This window comes from Nannobrachium achirus, assembly GCF_963921795.1.
Source record: "Nannobrachium achirus genome assembly, chromosome: 2".
NCBI lineage: Eukaryota > Metazoa > Chordata > Actinopteri > Myctophiformes > Myctophidae > Nannobrachium > Nannobrachium achirus.
In genome coordinates, this window is record NC_137811.1 from 19733740 (window position 1) to 19757772 (window position 24033).

General features: G+C 42.3%; 1 protein-coding gene across 1 annotated transcript in view; it reads left to right on the forward strand.

Moving 5' to 3' along the window:
* Window positions 1-19803: 19803 nt before the first annotated feature.
* The window catches only part of phactr4b (phosphatase and actin regulator 4b), a 63280-nt gene continuing 59050 nt past the window's right edge, over window positions 19804-24033 (forward strand). The window contains exon 1 of the mRNA XM_080740398.1: window positions 19804-19899. Within this exon, the coding sequence (XP_080596524.1) occupies window positions 19827-19899 (73 nt within the window). The 5' untranslated portion in view covers window positions 19804-19826. The remainder of the gene's footprint in view (window positions 19900-24033) is intronic.

Here is a 24033-nt window from a genome sequence, read left to right on the forward strand (position 1 = left end):
TCTTTTCCATTTCCTGAAAAGTAAGCGTTTTGGACATACAAGGTTTCCAGTTCCACCCAACGGCGGTGATTTGTGGACTCTGTCTGAGGTTGTAGAAAACTGCGACCGAATTGGACCCACAAAGGTCCATTTGGTTGCATGTGGACACGCTCTGAGTCACGTTAACACCCAGGCTGGATTTGAACCGCGTGGGAGAGTTCTTGGTCTCAGGGAAAGTATTTTTCTTTTTCTTTTTAAAGGACATTTAATAGTAGAGTTTAGTTGTTTTTAGGGACATGTTTTGGTTGATGAGACCATGATGATGTGTCATCATCCATGGACAACTTCTGCTTCTTCTGACTGGGAAGCTCACCTTTGACCTTTGGCAGTAATTATGATGTGTGTAGAAAGAGGAACAACCATGACAGGACAATGTGTGCATGTGAGGAATGATGTTCCTCACTCTGTGTGTGTTTGATAGTCTTTTGATATCAGTGTATCCTGCTGATGTCGTAACCACACTGTGATCATGTCTATTACCCATTTAGGCCTAGAATTATTGAATGCTTTAACCAGTGACAAAATAGCAGATATACAAGCTCACAGCGCGGCACCGAGTGCCGCGCTGCGAGCTTGTAGATCTGCTATTTTTGGAAAATGTGTGCAAATCTTTGAATATATGTATTTTAAAAGCGAACGTTTGAAACTCAAACTTTGCTTCTGGGTGGTCCCTGGAACTAATTATTTTGAGATGGGGGTCCGTGGCCAAATAAATATCATTTTGGGGGTCCTTCACATGAAAAAGTTTGAGAACCACTGACATAGTAGTCTCTCAAGAACAGACTAACTGAGCTATAGTTGAAGTGAAAAGGACCTTTTCTTTGATGATGGCTGGCCAGATTGCTGACATAGAAACATAGGTTTTTCAAAAAACCTTAGAAGGATTCAAAAGACACTTATAGAATCAGGTCAAAATTCAAATTTTCACGATTTTTCAAAAATAGCAGATCTACAAGCTCGCAGCGCGGCACTCGGTGCCGCGCTGTGAGCTTGTAGATCTGCTGTTTTTCAATAGTTAATGCATAAAATAATGATACACAATAATGTGTACCCGTTCTAAATGGGTTAACCATGCATATACTCTTTGATTGATATGATATGATATAGTACTTTATTGTCAGTTCACACTGAAATTTGTCTTACGACACAGCAGTCATGTATTCAAAACATATATACAAACATTTGTAACACATCAAGGCATACGTGACACGCTGAGTCGCGGTGCAGCCCCTGTACCAGCGCACCAAACTTTTTGGGATTGCGTGTGTATGTATAAGCCAATAGCCATGCACAGTCCAGCATTATAACGTAACTATCTTCTCTTACAAAGGGCCTAATTCCAGGCCCACATTCAGAGCCGCAGACCGAGCCACAGTCATAGGTAGTAGACGGTACACGGTCAACGGTAGGCCTCGCCGTTTATTGGCTTGGAACCGACTCATTTCGCTGCTCACATTTACCTCAGCGTATGTAGCCTGTGTGTGTGTGTGTGTTTGTTAGCTGGGAGGAATGTGATTTGACGGGCGGGCCATAACTCATTGAAGACATTAATATGTAAAGACGTGCATGCTGACAATCGTCCCTCCCATAGACTGACAAGGCAGCGGCTACGGAAACAATTTCTGTTCATAGGAGATGAGATGTCGGCCGTGGCTTGTGACTGGCTGAACCGGAGGTAGGCCAGCACAACAAACTGGCACCACTGTGCGGGGAGGATGAACGGGACGTCGGGGGGAGGTGGGGAGTAGCTGAAGTTGAAGTAGTTGAAGTTGATTGACACAGGCACCTGTCAGTCATTCTGAATTTCTGACCTCATGAATTATTAAGTAGAGTTAACGTGCGTCATCGCGCATGACGTTTTTGTTTAGGGGCTGTAATTGTCTTGTTATAATACACAAACACAGGAATCTTTCCACTTCTTTTGCCATCTACTGTTAGGTATGGCCATATTATCGGTACAGATATTCAATTTTTCATTTCACTACGTCTTTAAGCTAGCTGACCCCCTCCCACCTCCTCTCCCCCCAGTGCTTCATTGTGCAGGGATTTGGCCCTCGGGATAAAGGACTTCTTAATGTGTCTGTGCTAACACTTCTGTGATAGAAAGCTATCAGTGAATGTGCTCCTCAGTGAGGGCAGTGCTGTGTGCAGTGGGTGACTGGCATCAACCAGTACGGATATACTGTCTGTAGCCAAAGTCCTGTTCTAAGGGCTTTGCCACTGCAGGCCTTGTGTATTTAGTTTCTGCATAGTGCAATAGTGCATCCTACTGTGCAGGGTGTGTATCGTCACTGTCGGCCAGACACCTCGTATCTCGTAAGTTTCAAATTTGTATGTTTCTTCGTAAAGTGATGCCCTGCTTCGTCATACAAGACTGTCGCACAAAACTAGTGAAAATAGCAGATCTACAAGCACACAACGCCTCGCACCGCGAGGCGTTGTGTGCTTGTAGATCTTCTATTTTCACTAGTTTAAATCATTTTTAAAAGGATAAATAGAACAGTTTTGGACATACAAGGTTTCCACCCGACAACAACGATAAATACTGTATTACTGTTGTATACTATCGTTCTTTGTTGATGCTGTGTTTCTGTTGTGATGCTCTCTCTCTCTTCTATTGACTCACTGCTGCATTAGACAACTTTTTTTTCCCCACGTTTTTTTTGTACTTGTTTGTATGCCTGACCACAGCAGAAATCCACTTTTACACTGTCATGGTCAGTGGGCTCTGTAATAGACTGCACGGGGTGATGTAAGGCAAGCAGGGGGAAGTGGGCAACACACAGACAGGGGTCATCAATACAGTATGTCCATCCATACACGGACAAACGTGTCTGTGGCAAGCCTTGTCCTTGTATGTGGCTAGGGCTGTCACAATTATTACATAATCGTCTAATCGTGATTTTTTTTGACATAATCGTGATTATTTTTCATAATCGTCATAATCGTTTCCATGTTGGAAAATGTTCTTATATTTAAAAAAAAAAAAAGTCAAAAATAGTGGAAATAGCAGATCTACAAGCTCACAACGCGTCGCATCGCAACGCGTTGTGAGCTTGTAGATCGGCTATTTCCACTATCAATGTTCTTTTAAGTGTAAAGTTGTAAAATATGTCAGTAATTTCTTTGTATTTTTAGGTTATGTGTCATATCTACCATGTGCAACTTCAAAGCCTACAAGCCAAACAGAAATATAATTGTCAACAACAAAAACTCAATTAAATCGTCAATCGCAATTATTTGAGTGACAATTAATCGTCATGTAAAATGTCATAATCGTGACAGCCCTATATGTGGCAAATGTCTGATTTTGTTGCGACCGTCAGGTCGCAGTTATCAAAACCTCCACCGTCTGTCAGTCTGTCTGTCTGTCTGTCTGTCTGTCTGTCTGTCTGTCGGTCACGTCACGTCACACTTTTCCCCTACTCATATCTCCGCCACCGTTGCCCCTATCCATGCCAAACTTCTGCACACACACTCCTTGGCTGCCAAACCACAACCTCCGCCCCTTATTTCTCACATGCCCCTCTTCTAGCGCCACCATGAGGCAGATTTTTGCAAAACTCATTTTTGGACACTGCTTCAACAGATTTTGCCCTAAAATCACGCAAAGCGGTACACAGTATGTCTAGAGTCCTGTCATCAACATGGATCTGTCCCAATTTTTCAAACACATACATGTGACCTGACGGTCGCTTTACTGGTTTATACATATTTTCTTGTTTTGTTCGTAATATTCAATTACTGAATGGCAAGTCTCCAGGTTTTCTTCAGAATATGTCTGACACTGATTTACTATGACATACTGTAGTACAGTGGTTTCCCAAAACGTTTTATTTCATTTTCAAGGACCACCATAAACTGTGTTATTATGTAGAACTCTAAAGGTCATTCAGGGCCCAGGCTCTTCATGTGTTTCTAGTTATTGTCTGCTCATTTGCATGTCCATGGAACAAAATAGAATTAAAAAGGAAGCCAGCATGGCGATGATACCACGGGTGAACCTCTTTCCCAGGTGTTTCGCCCAGGCGGACAGCATTTTGAGGTTATAATTTCTTTGAGGTTAGGGTTAAGGTTAGGGTTAGGCATAGTGTTTGTGAGGCTTGGGTTGGGTTGGAGTTAGGTTTAGGCATAGTTTCAGTGAAGTTAAATGTTAGGGTTTAGACCATTGGTCTTCAACAGGGGGTCCTCAGAGTTAGTACAGGGGGTCCTCCAAATCTTTGAGTGATAGAAGGTTTTCTCCTTTTTACCCTGAACCCTAGTGTCCATATTCTGAGAACTGTTGCCAAATATAGCAGATCTACAAGCTCGTTGTGAGCTTGTAGATCGTCTATTTTCGGCAAAGAGGTTTGGTGTAGAGGGGAAAAAAGCAGACTAAGTACAGAGTAAAAGGTTTATTAGGTAATGGTAATCAAGTGGTTAAAATATCTGAAAAACACAAATTGACATGAATCCAAAATACACTGATCATTAGACGCAATCAAGGCGAAACACCATGACACCGTCATGTGTTGCAGTGAGTGTTGTCCTGGCTCAACAGTATAACATCAGGGCAGGAAATGTATCCTGATGTATGTATAGTCAATAGGCTCTCTCACAGACCGCAGAGCATCACCTGACTGACATGAGGAGGTGCTAATGCCAGTGGTATGTAAAGTTAAAGTACTGTACTTTTGAGGATTTATTACCTTAGCTCTACAGTATATACATTTCGGCCATTTGAGAATAGCCGGTCTACAAGCTCACAATGCATTGGGAGCTTGTAGCTCTGCTATTTTCAAAAGACTTTTATACATTTTATAGTGTTTTGGTACTTTAAGTTTTTTACGCCAATACTTTTGTACTTTTACGCAAGCAATTTTTTAAATTCCAGACTTTTACTTGTAGCAAAGCATTTCTACATTGCAGTATTGATACTTAATACTTGAAGATGTGAGTACTTTTTTCCACCACTGGCTATTGCTGCTGTTAGCCAGAGCTACAACCAACCAACCAACCGCACTCTGATTGCTTTACAAATAAACTGAAAGCTGAGATGATATTCAAGCTCATAATACATTATAGGCATACTGCACTCTTTACTGGGAAGGAAGTCCTGAGCCATGTGCTACTCCATATTAACAACTTGGGTGCCAAACTCGTTCAGTAACGAGTTAAGGCCACTAGGGGTCACCCTGCCAAAAGGAGTTGTCTCCTTCCTGAACGAGACAACAAGGGGTTAACTGGTACAGCTCTACGTGCATGCTGCGTGCCCTGTGAATGACCCTAGTCCATACGTCACCCCGTAGCTCAGAGAGAGAGAGAGAAAATGGCTCGAGCTGGTTGCATTGATTTCCATTCTAGGCTGAAACTTAAAAAGGGCTTTATCTATGAATAAGGTGCAAAGAACGCCAGGGAAGCAGAGATCTGATTGTTTTCACGGCGACACTTTACGGCGATGGTCGGCCGCGGTATGGATTTTAGTTTCGCGAGCGTTTGTAAACAAATGGATTTTCTTCCTCAATCGTCAGTGGACACCCACGTGCACACGCACAAAGCTTCCGAGGCTCTTCAAAATAAAGCGTGAGTGAACGGCGGCAGCAGCAACAGCTAGAAATGTTAGAAACCTTAGCATCCCATGTGTTAAGGCAGGGGATATGGACAAAAACTAAATGAAATATGAATATACAGCATTTGACCAGATTCTTCGATAATATGATAATACCAATTTATTGTTATATATAATCTTTCTTTCAAGCATCTTCAGTGAGCTTGTAGATCAGTTAGTTTCGTTATTCTTGAACATTATAGCGCATAAGTGATTAAAACAAGGAAAAGACATATTCGTCATCATATTACAATATCCAAAATCCATCTCGATCTATACATAAATCCATACAGGAATGTCTAAATAAAATGAAATAAAAGCTATGAGGGACATAAAGACAAACACTGTTCCATATGGCCGACTCCTTTGGTGACACAACATAAATGTACAGTAGCTCTATGGTCTTATCTCTCTAAAAAACAGAAGTTATTTACAGAAACCGGAAGTTAAAGCGTACCTGGAACCTTGTTAGAATAGTCTGTTGGTTGTTGTGTGCATACAGACGTCACTGGGATCCCAGGAGTTTGTTATTTAGTTATGTCGGGCACAAACCTCTTATCTCTATATTCTTCTTGATCACACTACAGCGTCACACAAAAGCATCAAAAGTATCAGATCTGCAAGGTCTGCGAGGTGGTGCCATAGTTTTATACTTTTTTCTGTTTTGTATGTGTCTATGGAGTTAACTCATTGATTGCCGAGGCCTGAGTATTCAACTATCCCTAACCCTAACCCTAACCCTCATTTATAAAATGTGTAAAAAAAAAAAGAAACGCTGAAAAAAAGGTGCCATTGTGCCAAAAATAAAGTGCTTCCTGTCTGCCAATGCCAATAAAGCTCTGTTGAATTGAATTGATAAGCACAGAGGAACATGTTGTCCCGCCCCCCAAACAAGAATATCCGGAAGCACTGTCTTTGGGTCACTTAGGAAAGGCTGATCGGCGATCCGATTCTTTTATATAAATTTAATCAAATTACATTATAGGGTTTCAACTGCTTTTTCTCAGGATTCTCGGGTTGGGGCAGTAACTGATTTAAGCTTCTTGTAGATATCTTTTGATTTGAACCCTGAAAAGCAACAGTTTGGACATTTGCGGTTTACACCCGACAGAGACGATTTAGTATATTCTACTCCAGGCTTCAGCCTGGCTTTTATGTTCTTGCTATACCGTATATCATGTTATATTTATTGATGGAGCACGAGGAGCTTATCAACGGTGCATAAAATCACAGTTTGGGCTTAACAGCCTTGTAAACAGATGATGCGTGCATGCAGCAGCCAAGGTGCGTTCTGCTGTATAAACAAACACGCTGTCTGGATTGATGGCCTTGGTTCCCCATAGATCATTCCAGGGTGTGATGACACACAGCATTCACTGTAGGGGGAAAACGGTTCACAGCCTAATTAGTTGATAGAACATTTATTGCATTTTTGTAATTGAATAATCGTTTTTTGTTGATGTGCAGTGTACCGTACGTATGTGTGACTTCTTATTTTTTCTTATGTTTTTGACAGCTGGATAAACAATACTAGGCCATTTCAGGCTTTTCTGTTTGGGTTCACGTTAAACATGTGAGTGATCAGTATTTATTGATTGATTGATTGATTGATTGAAGACTTTATTAGAAGTTTGCATAGAAAAAGGTACAGTTTCATGACGGTACAGTTCACTGGTACAAGGCCAACTAAAAGGAGATCCTAGAAAAGACTAAGCTTATTTCCATAGGAAACCGTTGAAGTATCTCATATAACATTGAATGACAGACGGATAGAACACAGTACTATGCAGTAGATATAGTAAAAAAAAGAAGAAAGTAAATAAAAATAAAATAAACAGTGCAAAACATATATACAGTAGGTAATACAAAGAAGGGTCAGGGGAGGCTGGGCTAGGTTTGTTATTGCCAGTTGCGAATGGCTGCCGCCTGTAAGTGATTTTTCAGTTATACCTATTATTACCTATTATATTAATATTATCATTTAATGATTTACTACTTAATTTCACATTCATTTCCTGGTCCACTGAGTTAGGGTGTTTGTAGAAAAGGTTCTGGCAGTAGCCTTTCAATGAGCCAGTTGAACTCCCAGTCAACTCCAGCATTGCAGCCAGTCTGAAACCTCATATCCATATTAAAACTTTTCTTCTTTTCTATTTTAAAGTTTTTTTTTGAAATGTCTGGAACACTTCAGTCAAGTTTGTCCTGTCTCAGTGTGCTGCTGACCCCACACTCCATGTGGAACTCCTCAACAAGCGTAGCTTTAGTTCAGTGCAGTCCCATATTTACCCACTAGATCATACATGGGCAACTGGCGGCCCGGGGGCCACATGCTGCCCCCACCTTCACTTAATGTGGCCTGCAGGTTAATACTGGAATACCGATATATATTATTGATTTCAGCTGTTACAATTCCAAACATGACCTGCTTCAGTCTATATTAGCTTAATGACTAGTATTAAAATGTGTTTTTTTTATGTCCAATGTATTTATTTGTATTTAAGTTCATAAAGTTAACATGAGTATATAACTAAATGTGTTTAAAATTAATTCAAAATCTTACATTTCAGGATTCCAATTAAAAAATAACAAAAAATAATTCAGGATTCCAATTCAAACGAAGCAAAAATAGCCGATCTACTGCGATGCGTTTTGAGCTTGTAGATCTGCTATTTTTGCTTCTTTTGCATGAGATACTAGAATGACAAAGTAGGACGTAGCGATATGCAATGTGGCCCTCTGGAGTGAAGTTGGAAATATAGTGGCCCTCTCCATCATTAAAGTTGCCCACCCCTGCACTAGATAATGCACAGACAGACACGCAGTGTGATATCATGTTGTAGTCGGTGAGCCTACTGGGTTTTAGTTGGAATATTCTTAGCCTGGCTGCAGAGGCTGACCAAGTAGTAATAGCCTATTTGTAATATTCTGTATAATTGGTCATTTTCTTTTTTTTTATAGTTTTTTTCCCCCATTGGAGACCTACTTATGCAGATAGACTGATTCATATTTAGATCTGGTCTGTTTAATCTTCCACGTTTTTCATTATCTTCCTGTCTCCTCTGGGTGTCTCCTTGTATCCACCTCCACCTCCACCTCCCTCCCTCCACCCACCTCACTGCATCCACCCATCTCATTGTATTCACCTCTCCACCCACCTCACTGCATCCACCTCCACCTCCCTCACTGCACATATGTCCACGCAGAGATGACAAAAGTTTGGCATCGTCTTGTACTATGCAGTAGCATCAAACTACACAAAGTTACAAAAAACATTGTCTAACTGTCACACACACACACACACACACACACACACACACACACACACACACACACACACACACACACACACACACACACACACACACACACACACACACACACACACACACACACCTTTCCTTTGCCTGTCCTTCCTGTAGCCCTGTAAAAAGGCCCTCTGTTACAGCATATCTGTCGACCTGGCAACACTATAAATACGTTTTAAACGTGTTCCAGAGGTTTAATATTTGTCCTTCGGTCTATGCTTATGACCCCTCCACATGACGCTAGCTACGTTATTTTCCCCAGGAGCGTTGGAGGAGAAGAGGAGTGCTTGTTTTTGTTACCGCAACGTCCTTAAATCACTTGATAACAAGGGAGGCACAGTGGTGGCGCTGCCTTGAGGCCCGAGAGCTGCTGCTGAGTGAATGTCCAGCCGATGGCCGTGCACGGCAACGAGCGTGCTGTCTGAATTGGCGAGCTGTGGCGGACGGAATCGTTTGTCACGGGACGCAAAGCGAGCGTTCCCTTCCTACCGCTGCTGAGTCATGCTGGAGAATAATAATAATAATTTATATAGTGCTTTACAAGAACAAACAACAAAACAACTTTATTAAAGATGCAGTGCCATGATTTCTCCCCTAAAACATGATGATCAGGTATTATGATTATACTAGGAGGAAGATTTTTTCAAAAAAAAAAAACAAATCTGCTCATTATAACCCCACCAGGTGGCCTATTAGAATAATGTTAACTTCATAGACACATACAAAACAGAAACATTACAAAACTATGGCACCACCTCTTTAAGAGAATAACTATTTTAAAAGGCTAACAACTAAAAACAAAAAAACATTGGATTGGAATTAGGTGGGGAATGTGAAAAGGTGGGTTTTGAGGGAGGTTTTGAACAGGTCAAGGGGTGAGGGGCAGCTTTGACGTGAGCTGGGAGTGAGTTCCAATGCACCTGAGAAGGCCCTGTCTGTCAGCCCAGGTTTGTTTCTTCGTCCTGGGGACGTCAGGGAGGTTGGCATCACCAGACCTGAGGGAACGGGATGGGGACGTGGCAGTGAAGGAGGTCAGAGAGGTAGGGGGAGCTTGGTTGCTGAGGCCTTGTAGGTGGTGAGCACGCAGAATCTTGAAATATATTCTGTGAGAAGGCAGACCACTTATTGCGATCAAAGGTCGCAGTTTACCATGAGAAATGTCACAGCTTGTCTGTGTTTGTGTAGACGTGTGTGTAGACGTGTATGTACACTGTGGTTCTATGGGTTTGTCTGTGGTTCTATCGGTTTAAATTGTCACTCTGACATCATGCTCTGATGTCACTGTGATATCATGGGAACCACTCTTAACAGAATGGGTTTGCCGCTCTGACATCACGCTCTGCTTGATGTCCCTTTTATGCCCATATATGGAGATCGCTGATGTCATCACGAGTCACACTTGCATCATGCTCTGGCTGTATGTCCCTTTTATTCTTATATATGGAGATCGCTGATGTCATCACGGTCACATTTGCAAATTAATGACGTCCTTGTCCGTTTTATGCCCATATATGGAGATCCCTGTCCTGATGTCATCAATATTAAGGGCATATCTGGGAATGCCTGTATTTGGTAATGCCCATATATGGGCATTCACATTGTTGACTATCATGCACGGGTCTCCATAAATGGGTAACTGGTCAGATGTCGCCCTGAGGCGTCTTACTAGTTTTGAGAAAATCACTTACACTACCTTTAATCACTGTGACAACAACACTGTGAACATGAGCACTAGATAGTCCTTCTGTAGTGTCCAGTGTGGTCCTCCATGTCACCTGGGATCAGATATACGACACAACACAATGTTCCCTCGTCCCCTCGGTGAATGACCCCGTCTCGCAAATATATCCTACGTTTTGGGCCATGACCCAAAAATGGAGAAAGAAACACCTTCACTTTGAAGGACCTCCTCACGCCTAAATGGAGCAAGATGGAGGCCCCCTGGGGCCCCGGTGCTTGACTCCTAACAGTCCCACACACTGTGCTGAATGTTTGATAAGGTTGTTTATGGTGGACGATGATGCCTACACAGTCCATTGCTCTCACATTTATATTTCATTACATGTTCTCTGACCCGGTAAAGAAGCTAGGCTTCACTTTGATTTGTTGGCCACCGATATGAATCGGCCCGAGTAGTACTTTTTTTCCACCACTGAATAAAGCTGGTTGCACACTTCTGTGTTTTTTTTAGGAAATCCGAAATCCACAAAAAAAAAAAAAAAAAAAAAAACGTTTTCCAGGCCAAGGAGAGAGAGAGAAGATAGAGAGAGCAGTTGCGAAAATCGTGAAAAAAATGTGCAGTGTGCAAATGTGATTGGCATAACGTGAGGTAGATCTTTTTATTTACGTGCTCCGAAATTCGCTCTGATATTCGGCCGACATAACGCAGCAGTGTGCAAAGACCTTAACAGTTTTGGTTTGTGTGTTTTCAGAGGGGTTAGAGATGATGCAAGCGGACCACTGCGGACCTGAAGAGCCACCAGTCCTACTGCTGCTGAGGACCACTACCATCTGAGCCCCATGACTTTCTGCAGCGTACGTACATGCACTACTTTACTGCACTGAAAACCTGAATGAGAGTTCATTGAACTCAGAGAGCGGTCCATTTGGTCCATTTAAATGCTCTCAGAGTCAAATTAACACTAGATTTTACCCCAGCGAAACACTGATGCCCTGTTATAGCCTACTATATCTATCTATTCATTGCATTGCATTGTTGCATTTGTAGTCCTACACCGGCCATGTTGAGGGCCAACACAGGTGTTCTGATTGGTGTAGAACAATAGTTCTATGCCAATCAGACAAATTGACACACCTGTGTTGGTCCTCAACATGGCCGTTTAGGACTACAAATGAAAAAAGAAAACAATAAAATAAAATAAAATAAATATATATGCTCAGGAAAAATAAATCTTGGTGGACACGGCTACTCTTGCCAGATTTTGTGAGAGAAACAAACAGCCAGGTCTATGAAAACAAAGCCCACGTGAAGTGACTATATAGGCCACATGAGCACTTTAAACCTACTATACTGTACATAAAAATAAAAATAAATGCCGATCTACAAGTGACTGCGTCTCATTCTGAGCATTCAGATCTGCTATTTTCAAAAAGAGTGATGGGAGTCTGCTGAGAAAGATTAATTTGTGGCGTCCTTGTTTGATAACTGGTTTAAACAATAATAAAAAAATAATTTGGAAGCAAGCTCAAATAACTACACTTAAAAAACAAGCAAAAAAAAAAAAAAAAGATGGAAAGACGGATAGAAAGACTGGCAACACTGAACACAAGATTTCAGTTCAGAATGCAAGCCACATACTGTATCTGGAGAGCCCGATAATGTGAACATGTCTTATCCTCACCAAAGACGAGACGTAGATTACTGGTGAATTGTGCATTTAAACGATGGCGTGTCAACACCATGAGGTTTGACCTCACTGGGGTTATAGCGTTAGCATGTGTCTTACATCAAACCGTGGGCTAATCCAGTTGTTGTTGTTTTTTCTTCTTCTTTTCAGGAAGCGTTGGTCGCTGTGTGTCAGACTCTGTGATGGAAAATCGTGGTGAGTTGAGTTGAGTTCTGCATGGTGACGGTGGTTGTGGTTTGTTGAGTGCAGTGGACCCAGGAGGTGTTTATGGGTCTGTCTCGTCTCTCTGCCCACTTTTATTTGACACTTAGGTCTTACAGCAATAGGTCGTCTGTTAAGAGCAGCCGTTTGCAACCTGTGGGCCGTGAGGGTATTGCACTCGGGCGGGCCCACACATAATTGGCAAAACATAAAGATTTTACTGATAATATTAATATAAAAAAAATCACACCAGTGTGAACTGAGCGGTGGTGTGTGTGTGTGTGTGTGTGTGTGTGTGTGTGTGTGTGTGTGTGTGTGTGTGTGTGTGTGTGTGTGTGTGTGTGTGCATGCATGTACATTTCAATGCTGCTCAATAGCACCTCTCTGGTCACCCAGCGGTATTGCAGGCCAGGCTACAGCTCAACAAATATATACCGGTATATGTGTTTTCACGCCACACAAAAGCATCAAAAGTAGCAGATCTGCAAGCTTGAAACACGGCGTGAAGCGACATGTTTTGAGCTTGTAGATCAGACACTGACGCTGTTTCTAATCCTGAAAGGTAACAGTTTTGGACATAATGAGGTTTCCTGAACGAATGAAATGTTGTCTTTACAACCTTGAAATAAGAGTTTTTATTGTTGATACTGATGAATAGGAAATTAAAGTATACTATGTTAGTTCCCTATGGGTGACCCCTGGGGGAAGTACGCAGTACATAGGGTTTAAGTGGTCAATTCATTTTGGAAACGTGCTCTCCTGCACACTCTCAGTAGTGACCTGCCTCTTTGTAGTATATGCATATAGGTTCTCAATATAGAATGTGTGCGTGCACGTGTGTGTGTGTGTGTCTGTGTGTGTGTGTGTGTGTGTGTGTGTTTATGTACTGTATATCGTTGCTGTCGGGTGGAAACCTCATATTCTTTTTATTTTTATTTCAGGATTCAACAGCAAAAGTATCAAAAGTAGCAGATCTACAAGCTCAAAACATGTCGCTTTACGCCGCGTTTCGAGCTTGTGGATCGGCTACTTTTGATGCTTTTGATGCTTTTTTCGATTTACGCAAAAAACACAAGTTAGAACATGGAGATAAGAGGTTTCTGCCCGACAGCGAAGATATTAGCCGCGTGTGTGTGTGTGTGTGTGTGTGTGTGTGTGTGTGTGTGTGTGTGTGTGTGTGTGTGTGTGTGCGCGTGTGTGCGTGCGTGCGTGCGTGCGTGCGTGCGTGCGTGTGTGCGTGCGTGCCTGCCTTGCTGAAGCCTGGCCCAGTCTGCTATCCAGGTCAGGCCGGTAGGTTCTGGGCTCATGCGGATTGGCCCAGCTCTCTGTTTGGAAGCCGGCCCGGTTGTGCAGCCTGTATGTGGGGCAACAGCGAAGAGAAAAGGAGCGCTTGCTCGTCTCACACTTTGTCTCCAGCACCTCCATGTTTAGAAACGGTAGCGAACGCTTGCAGCCCCGCTCTCAGAACACACTGTCATCTAAAAGATGCATAATGACTACTGTTGGCATTTGTCATTATGCGTAGGGATGGAGCCCTAAACAAGGGTAGCTTGATAACCCGATAACAGATTTATTGAGTACCCGGTATCAATAAGCTTTGGGCTTATCAAGCTTGTTATTGAGCATAGTTGCTTATTTTGGGACGCATTGTGTCCCCAAATAAGCAACTATAGTCCACATTAGCACTTTATACCTAGATCCATATAGGCTATTTGAAAATGACCAATCTACAAGCTCACACCGTGTTGCGATTGCCAGCCTAAACCTAACCTTATTCCTAAACATAATCTCAGTTAAACTATACTGAAACCTAACCTCAATAAAACTATGCCTAAACAACCTATCCCCATTCCTAAACCTAACCTCAATAAAACTATGCCTAAACAACCTATCCCCATTCCTAAACGTAACCTCAGTAAAACTATGCCAAACTGCAGTCGAAATACATTATCATTTTGGGGGTCCGTGACATGAAAAAGTCGGAGAGCCACGGCGATAAGAGCCTCAGAGATGCTCTCAGAGAAAGGGTGCGGCGTGATGAATGCACAGCGCGCCGTGAACCGGCGGCGTGGTCGGCCAATAGCGCTCCTCCTCCGACTGGAGGAGGAGAGGAGGAGGAGGAGGCGGCACTGTGCTCTAATGGATGCCTCCTCTTAACGACTTCATTGACCTCTCTCTCCCTCTGGTGATGGTGTCTGTAATTCTTCCGCTAGAATGCATTGTAATTTGCTTGCTCTTGGCCATAATTCACTTGTTGCAGGAGGCAGGCGGTGGGCGGCACGCTTCCTCCCAGGTCACCTGACCTTCACGTCCTCTACCTCATTAAGCTTTACCTCGTTAACCACGCCCAGGGTGGATGTGGAGTGGGCCCAGGAGGACCGTCCGTCCCCTCTCCTTCCCTTTTTATGTCCCGCTGTCCCGCCCCCACTCTGCCCACTTTACAGCCACTTGTACTGGACTGAGCCACAAGCTGCTGTAACCTAGCCTGGGGCCAGCCTAGATACTAATGCATCTAGCTAACTAACTGCAGTATCATTCCCTCCTTGTTTTAACATGGGTTGGGATGTCTAGCTGGCTAGGCTAGCTGTAACCAGTAGGGGTGTAACGATACATTTTAATAGCGATTCGATACATATCACGATACATGGTTGACGATACGATACATGGACGATATTGGTTCATTCATGGCGATACGATACGATTCGATTCAATGATTCAAAATCGATATAGTAACTATTTAGCAAAGAAATTAAATCTGTGTGAAAGGTGTGGATAGTGCAGGTTTTTAAGGGAAACATGTATTATTATGGATATAAATAAGTAAACACAGTGATTATCTGCCAAATACATGGTCATTGTATATTGACAAACCTAAACCTCGACATGAACCCAGAGATTACACACATTTATCGATAGACCAGTGTAGCTATATGGAAAGGAAAAGTAATAAACCCCTCCTTTGAATTTTTTCTTCTTAAAAATGCTAAATACAATGCCCAAGTAGGTAGTATCGATACAATCGATTCTTTGCACTGCCGATTCGATACGATATAAAATAAAACGATACGATTTGATTTTAGCTGTTTTCATTTCGATCTACTTCGATTTTTTAAGTTAAAAACGATATTTCGATACAGTTACTATATCGTTACACCCCTAGTAACCAGCCTGCCTATGTCACTCTGTCTGCGACAGTGTCCGACAGAGGGTGCTGAGAACGTGGTGATGGTAATGTGGTGATGGTGAATGTAGTCCTCAGTGTAATGATGGTAAATGTAGTCCTCAGTGTAATGATGGTAAATATAGTCCTCAGTGTAATGATGGTAAATGTAGTCCTCAGTGTAATGATGGTAAATATAGTCCTCAGTGTAATGATGGTAAATGTAGTCCTCAGTGTAATGATGGTAAATATAGTCCTCAGTGTAATGATGGTAAATGTAGTCCTCAGTGTAATGATGGTAAATGTAGTCCTCAGTGTAATGATGGTAAATATAGTCCTCAGTGTAATGATGGTAAATGTAGTCCTCAGTGTAATGATGGTAAATATAGTCCTCAGTGTAATGATGGTAAATGTAGTCCTCAGTGTAATGATGGTGAATGTAGTCCTCAGTGTAATGATGGTAAATATAGTCCTCAGTGTAATGATGGTAAATATAGTCCTCAGTGTAATGATGGTAAATGTAGTCCTCAGTGTAATGATGGTGAATGTAGTCCTCAGTGTAATGATGGTAAATGTAGTCCTCAGTGTAATGATGGTAAATGTAGTCCTCAGTGTAATGATGGTGAATGTAGTCCTCAGTGTAATGATGGTAAATGTAGTCCTCAGTGTAATGATGGTAAATGTAGTCCTCAGTGTAATGATGGTAAATGTAGTCCTCAGTGTAATGATGGTGAATGTAGTCCTCAGTGTAATGATGGTAAATGTAGTCCTCAGTGTAATGATGGTAAATGTAGTCCTCAGTGTGTCTTTGTTATATGACTAACCCTAGTTTAAAACATCCTCAGTTAACCTGCTATGACCTCCATCTGGGCGTTCAGATCACATGACTCACTCAGCCTTTTGCCGGGGCTGTTCTTTTTCCCTCCTTCGTGCTACATGACTACACAAACACACGCGTAAAAACACACACGCACGCGCACGCACACACACACACACACACACACACACTCAAAACAAATTGAAAACATAAGCAGTCTTTTGCCCAGGAATGGTAGGCATTCCCTCTGTGAGTGCTGACCTGCTCTTAGAGCCAAAGTGGGAGGGAGTGAGGGTCTCTGAACGGCTCCCCCCCCACCTCCCCCAGTGGTGGAAAGTAACTAAGTACATTTACTCGAGTACTGCACTTTTAAGTACAGTTTTTAGAAGGGAGGGGGGTGAAGGAGTCCAACTCCGGGAGGGAGGGAGAGAGGGGGCGGAGGATGGTGGGGGGAGGAATCACTCAGATGGTTTACTTAACCCATTTAAGGCCTAGAATTATTGAATGCTTTAACCAGTGAAAAATAGCAGATATACAAGCTCACAGCGCGGCACCGAGTGCCGCGCTGCGAGCTTGTAGATCTGTTATTTTTGAAAAAGTCGCGAAAATGTGTGCAAATCTTTATGTATTTTCAAACTAAATATTTTGAGATGGGGGTCCGAGGCCAAATACATATAATTTTGGGGGTCCTTCACATGAAAAGGTTTGAGAACCACCGACATAGTAGTCTCTCAAGAACAGACTAACTGAGCTCCAGTTAAGTGAAAAGGACCTTTTCTTTGACGATGGCATATAGCCAGATTGCTGACATAGAAACATTGGTTTTTCAAAAAAATCTTAGAAGGATTCAAAAGACACTTATAAAATCGATTCAAAATTCTAATTTTCACGATTTTTCAAAAATAGCAGATCTACAAGCTCGCAGCGCGCTGTGAGCTTGTAGATCTGCTATTTTTCAATAGTTAAAGCATAAAATAATGATACACAAAATGTGTATCCGTTCTAATTAAAAGGAACAGTTCCACAATATAAATATCGTTGCTGTCTACTGGCGGGGGGAAAAAAAACTTAAACAAAGACCCTACTTGATCATACTACAACATCACACACAAGGCTTCAAAAGCAGCAGATCTACAATCTGGAAAGTAGCTGCTACTTTTGATCAGTGGTGTAAAGTAACTTAGTACATTTTGTGCTGTACGTAAGTACAATTTTGAGGTATTTGTACTATACCTGAGTATTTCCGATTTCCAATACTTTTACTTCTACTCCACTACATCTCGGATCCAAGTATTGTACTTTTACTCCACTACATTTATTTGAAAACTTTAGTCACTAAAAATACATTATAATATTATAAAACATATATATACCACTTTAGCCCTATTTTATACGACGCGTTGTGAGCTTGTAGATCTGCTATTTTCAAACATTTTGTACTTTTACCTTTGGTACTTTGAGTACATTTTGATGCCAAAACTTTCATACTTTTTTCATGCCAGTAGAGGATTTCTGCAAAAAAAAACGCTCCATTCTCATTGAAATGCATTGGAGGAATGGGGAATCCACTCCCATAGGTACTTTGGTGTGGCTTCAGCCTTAGGGTGCCCTCACACCAAAATACCTATGAGAGTGGAATCCGCGTTCCGCCAATGCATTTAAATGAGAGTGAAGCGGTTTCATGCCAGCAGAGGATTTCTGCAAAAAACGCTCCATTCTCATTGAAATGCATTGGCGGAACGCGGATTCCACTCTCATACTGTAGGTATTTTGGTGTGAGGGCACCCTTACAGAGTATTTCTATATTGCAGTATTGATACTTTTATTTAAGTAAAACATGTGAGTACTTTTTCCACCACTGCTTTTGATGCGTTTTAAATTTGAATCCTGAAAAGTCTGTTTTTGGACATTCCACCTGACCCGACTGAGACAATATACTCTGTTACAACTATTCTGTATATCGTCGTTGTCGGGTGAAAACCTTGTATGTCCGAAACCGTTCATTTTGCATTTATAATTTTAAAATGATTTAAACTAGTGAAAACAGACGATCTACAAGCACACAACGTCTCGCACCGCGAGGCATTGTGTGCTTGTAGATCAGATGTTTTCACTACTTTTGTGCGACGGCCTTGTGTGACGAAGCAGGGCTTTACTTTGCGAAAGAACGTGCAAATTTGAAACTTGGAGATTTCGACGTTTCCACCCGACAACGACGATATTCTGTGTATTCAGAAAAGTACAAAAGTATTGGCATCAAAACATGTACTTAACGTACCAAAGTAAAAGTACCGAGACACTTCTCCAAATTTGCCCTTGCTTGTTTGAAAATAGCTGATCTACAAGCTCACACACGACACATCACGGTGCGTCATGTTGTCAGTAGATTGGTATGAAAAATGTAGAACAACGTATGAAATGGTTTGGAGTGGCTTTCTAATACATTTGTAAATGTAGTGTTCAAAGTAACTTGTTACTTAAAGTTTTCAAATAACTGTAGTGGAGTATACAACATGTTTTGTTATACAATATTCGCCTCTGAGATGTAGCGGGAGTAGAATTATATAAAGTAACTGACATAACTGAACTTGAGTACAATACTCGAGTAAATGTACTTAGTTACTTTCCACCACATATGGGAGAGAGGGAGAGAGCAGGGGTGGGAAAAAAAAGTATGCACATTTCTTACTAAAAAAATGTAAAGTAAAAGTATCAATACTGCAATATAGAAATACTCTGTTACAATTAAAGTCTGCAAATCAAAATGTACTTGAGTACAATATTTCAACATGTGTCTCTCAGTCAGACGTAGTGGAGTAGACGTGAAAGCATTGGAAATTGGAAACGCTCAAAGTAAAGTACAAACGCCCTCGGAAGTGTACTTAGGTACTGTACTTAAGTAAATGCACTTAGTTACTTCCCACCACTGGGAGAGATGGGAGGGGAGGGGAGGGGAGAGGAGGGGAAGGGGGGCATATCTTAAGGAGATTGGAAGTGGGAGGGAGAGAGAGAGGGAGAGAGAGAGAGAGAGAGAGAGAGAGAGAGAGAGGGGGAGGAGTACACGGAGAAGAGGTACTGTAGAGAAAGAGAAACGGCAGAAGAAGAAGAAGGAGGAAAACATTAGTGAAAAGCAGTCAGAAAGGGACGTGGTCGTGGAGTCAGTCAGTCAGTCAGTCAGACGGGACGGGACGGGAGGAGAGGAGAGGAGGCTAACAGCAGGGCAGAGGAGGAGCGGGAGAGGGAGAGGAGAGGAGGGGGGCAGGTGTGGCCCTCTAGCCGACCCCAGCGTAGGCTGCACATTCCTGGGTAAGAGGACAGCACAGAGAGGGGCCCCTGGTGGGGCTGGATCATGGGACAGAGCCTTCGTCTGGAGACCCCGGCTCAGAACCCACCACAGCAGCAAGAGCACAACAACAATGGTGGTGAGTGTCAGGGACATGCAGAGAATGTTAGAGGGGCAGGGGCTGAAATATCTAAAAGGGCCTTTTGTTGTGAGCTTGGAGGTCTGCTATTTTCACTACTTGCATTCATGGTCTGGAGAGGGCACTTTTCTTTTACAGACGGATAAAAGGGCAGGGGCTCAAGCCCCCTTTGATGTCTATGTGTGCACGTGCCTGGTGAGTGTCTCCTCTCCTCTCCTCGATGGGGATTCACTCTGTACGCGATAATGTACGCAGACTTTTTGGACAGACTCTTCTCTCTCTCTCTCTCTCTCTGTCGCGTGCGCGTTAATACGCCCTCTACTCCACGCCATTAAGTAGCCTAAGTGCTGTCTTTCCCGTGGCCGTCAAGTAGGTTCGTTTTAGTTATTTCATTAAATCTCTGAACCGCAGCTCCTTCAGTGAGGTCAATGACTAGAGGAGAGGAGAGGAGAGGAGAGGAGAGGAGAGGAGAGGAGAGGAGAGGAGAAGAGAGGAGAGGAGGAGAGGAGAGGAGAGGAGAGGTTGCGTAATCACCAGTGATGTGCTGCTGCTGCTGCTGCTCTCTCTCTCTCCCTCTCTCTGTTCAGGGAATGTTAAAAAAGTTTGGTATCGTTGTTGTCCGTCAGAAACCTTCTTTATCTCTTTATTTTAACTTCTTGTGTTTTTTTTCCTCTGTAAATTATCGCCCAACTTGATCACACAAAAAGCATCAAAAGTAGCTGTTGGAGCTACTTTTGCTATTTTAGAATTTGAATCCTGAAAAGTGAACAGTTTTGGACACCCGAGAGAGACAATATACTGTACATTAGGCTGTAGAAATCATCAGTGTAAACCCTGCATCCAGAATATGGGTGCAGGGGTTCAAGTGGTTGATAAAACTGGCATTTTAAGAGTATTAGGCATTCTGTATTTTGATTATCGTGATTAGGGCTGTCACGATATGACATTTTACATGACGATTAATTGTCACTCAAATAATTGGCGATTAACAATTTAATTGTGTTTTTGTCGTTGATAATTACATTTCTGTTTGGCTTTTAGGCTTTGAAGTTGTACATGGTAGATATGACACATAACCTAAATATACAAAGAAATTACTGACATATTTGACAACGTACTACTTAAAAAATAACTTTGATAGTGGAAATAGCCGCTCTACAAGCTCACAACGCGTCGCGATGCGACGCGTTGTGAGCTTGTAGATCTGCTATTTCCACTATTTCGGACATTTTTCAACATTCACGATTATGACGATTATGACAAAATAATTGCGATAATGTCAAATAATCACGATTAGACGATTATGTAATAATTGTGACATCCCTAATCGCGATATCGTAAATCACGATGACATTCTGGTATCGTCCCATCCCTACTCGCTGCTGAGTTGGTTTGCAGGCACACACATCACACGTGACACTGTAATGTTATATATGTTGTTGTGGTGCAAGATTAGACGCACACGTGCAACTAACCATGACCCCAGACATAAATATATTTTACTGAAGAGATCAGCAGGAAGTACAGTCGGCTTGTGTCTGTCTGCGTTGGTTTCAGCTCATTTTCAGCATTATTCTTTGATGGAGTGAGATTTTCATCTTGTACGAGTATAAAGCCTGTAAATCCATCAATGAGGAATCTGCTTGTGGCAAATACATCTGCAGACAGGCAGACAATATATAGTAGCATGCTCATTTATTTATTTTTTCCTCAACTTCCGATCAACCAAATCCACATACAAATCCCCCCAAAACAGTCAACATTGTACATAACAAGTTATTTCCAAACCAGTCCGAAACTGTTACTTTTCAGGATTCAAATTGAGTATTTGTTCAGTACTTTGGTCCTATCAGGAGAGAGAACTCAAGATAAAGGACTGGAAGTGATGACACAAAGAAATGAATCGGTTCTCTCTATTGATTGGCTGAAATTTGTAACCCACCTGAAAAAGTACTTTCTGTTTTATTGGCTGGTGGAACGGGCAGACAGTACTGAGCAAACACTTAATAATCTCAATGATTACGATCAGAATGTGTAGAGCTTTACCTTTTTCCCCCCTTTATTTAAAATACCTTTTGCTATATACTGTACATAGCAACAAAAACACAAAAATGTGTTCCCGGCCTGAGGGGTAATAACACATAAAGGGGTTCCCGTCCAAATATCACTTACCCTGATAGTACGTAAGATCCCATGAGAAGCCACTTGTGCACGCAGTGCGCGCTAACCTCTGTGTGCCTCCAGTCTAGCAGATTACTACATGTCATAATGTCATAATGTGAGCCATGGCGGCCCTGCAGTGGATGGAGGTATTTCCCAACTGTTGCACCCTGCTGAAGCAGACTCTTATGTAAGGGATCTGGGCAGCTGACTGACTCACTGACTGACGGACTGACTGACTGACTGACTGACTGACTGACTGACTGACTGACTGGCTAGCTGACTGGGGCTCTTAACACTGGCCTCGCGTACCCAGACGAATCTGCCATTGCAAAGAAAAATTGACCTTGATAGATTAGGTCTCGGCTCACAAGTCGTGACTCGTGAGGAACCAACCAGGGGGTATGCAAAAGTATACTAATCCGCCAGGGTGTAAACAAAGAGCACATTTTGAAGAAACAAACCAAAACTAGAATTGAAAATTTCAATATTAAAGGTTAAATGACATTCTGTTTTTACCAATCATAAAAGTCTTTGCCCTGGTCCTAAAAACATGTTTTAAAATGTTTAAACTTGAAAATCCACTCCATGGAGCCATGGTGTCTCTCTCTGTTTAGGTGTCATGAAAAACGGTCTGTCACCTGAAATACTCTAAACTCACCACCAGGGGAGCCTCTCTCTCCCACTCATTCTAACAAAATAAATATTAGTAGGCCTATAGTGCAGTAAGTACATGTACTTGAGTACAATTTTGAGTATTAGCCCTAACCCTAACCCTAACCCTTTCCAATTTTCAATTCTTATACTTCTACTCCACTACATCTCAGAGGCAAATGCACTTTATCTCTCCACTACAATCATTTGGAGGCTTTAGTTACTAGTAACTTTGTAGATTTTGATTATTAATACAAATCAATCACTTCAGCCCTTATAGGACAGCGATTCTCAAACTATGGTACCCAAAGTGGCCACACACACACACACGCACGCACACACGCACGCGCACGCACATACAGATCTGCGGCCGCCCCGGCTCCAACACACAGATGCGTGCTTTTTTTGTTGCTTTCGCACAAGACAGTGGCTGTGACACAGACACACAACCATGGCAGCTAAAGAGGCTGAGCTGAGCTAAGCCCTGGCCTGAGGCATACGCGTCTGCATGATCAGCGGGGAATTGTGTCATTACGAGCCGAGGCGCGGGTGTTTTTTCTTACCCCGGGAACGATACATTACCGGAGCCCTGCGGTTACTATGTACCTTCGCGGAGTTCAATTTAGACCGTCGGCGCCGCGGTAACGTTCAGCTCCGCTCCGCAATGCAGAAAAACGTCATGGTCCTTTGTAGTTATAGCAACATATTTTGGCTAAATGCCTCAGTTTAGAGAAACACCTATTGCTTGTGTTATAGCGTTTTACTGTCTGCTCGCATTACTGTCTGTCTGTGTGTGTGTGTGTGTGTGTGTGTGTGTGTGTGTGTGTGTGTGTGTGGGTGCGCTGTGCACTGTCACAGCAACGACAGAGTGTCGGTAAAAGGAGGGAGGTTCCACTTAGCTCTACCCCGGGGAGCAGTGCACTGTTAGTCGGACACAGCCGACACAGAGTGTCGGTAAGAAGGAGAGAGGTTCCGCTGTGCGCAAATACATAGCGATTTTAATTATTTCACTAAAGCATAAACAGACTACTTGATATGAAGGATATTGATGTAAATAAGATATTTGAATGGATAAATGTATTGTATATGCCCATATTTACAATTAAAGGACGATATAATGTAAGAGGTCACTTCCTCAAAACTTGGGCTGTGGAGAAATAACTCTATGGGAGAAATACAGACAGGGAGACTGGGAGAGAGGAGGACTGACGACGTATGAGTCCAGTATCCAATGAACTGCGCGTTTGAGACTCATTATGCAGAAACCGGCACAAACACACAGATAGCAGGAAAACCACTGCATGTCAAAAGTTGTGTTTT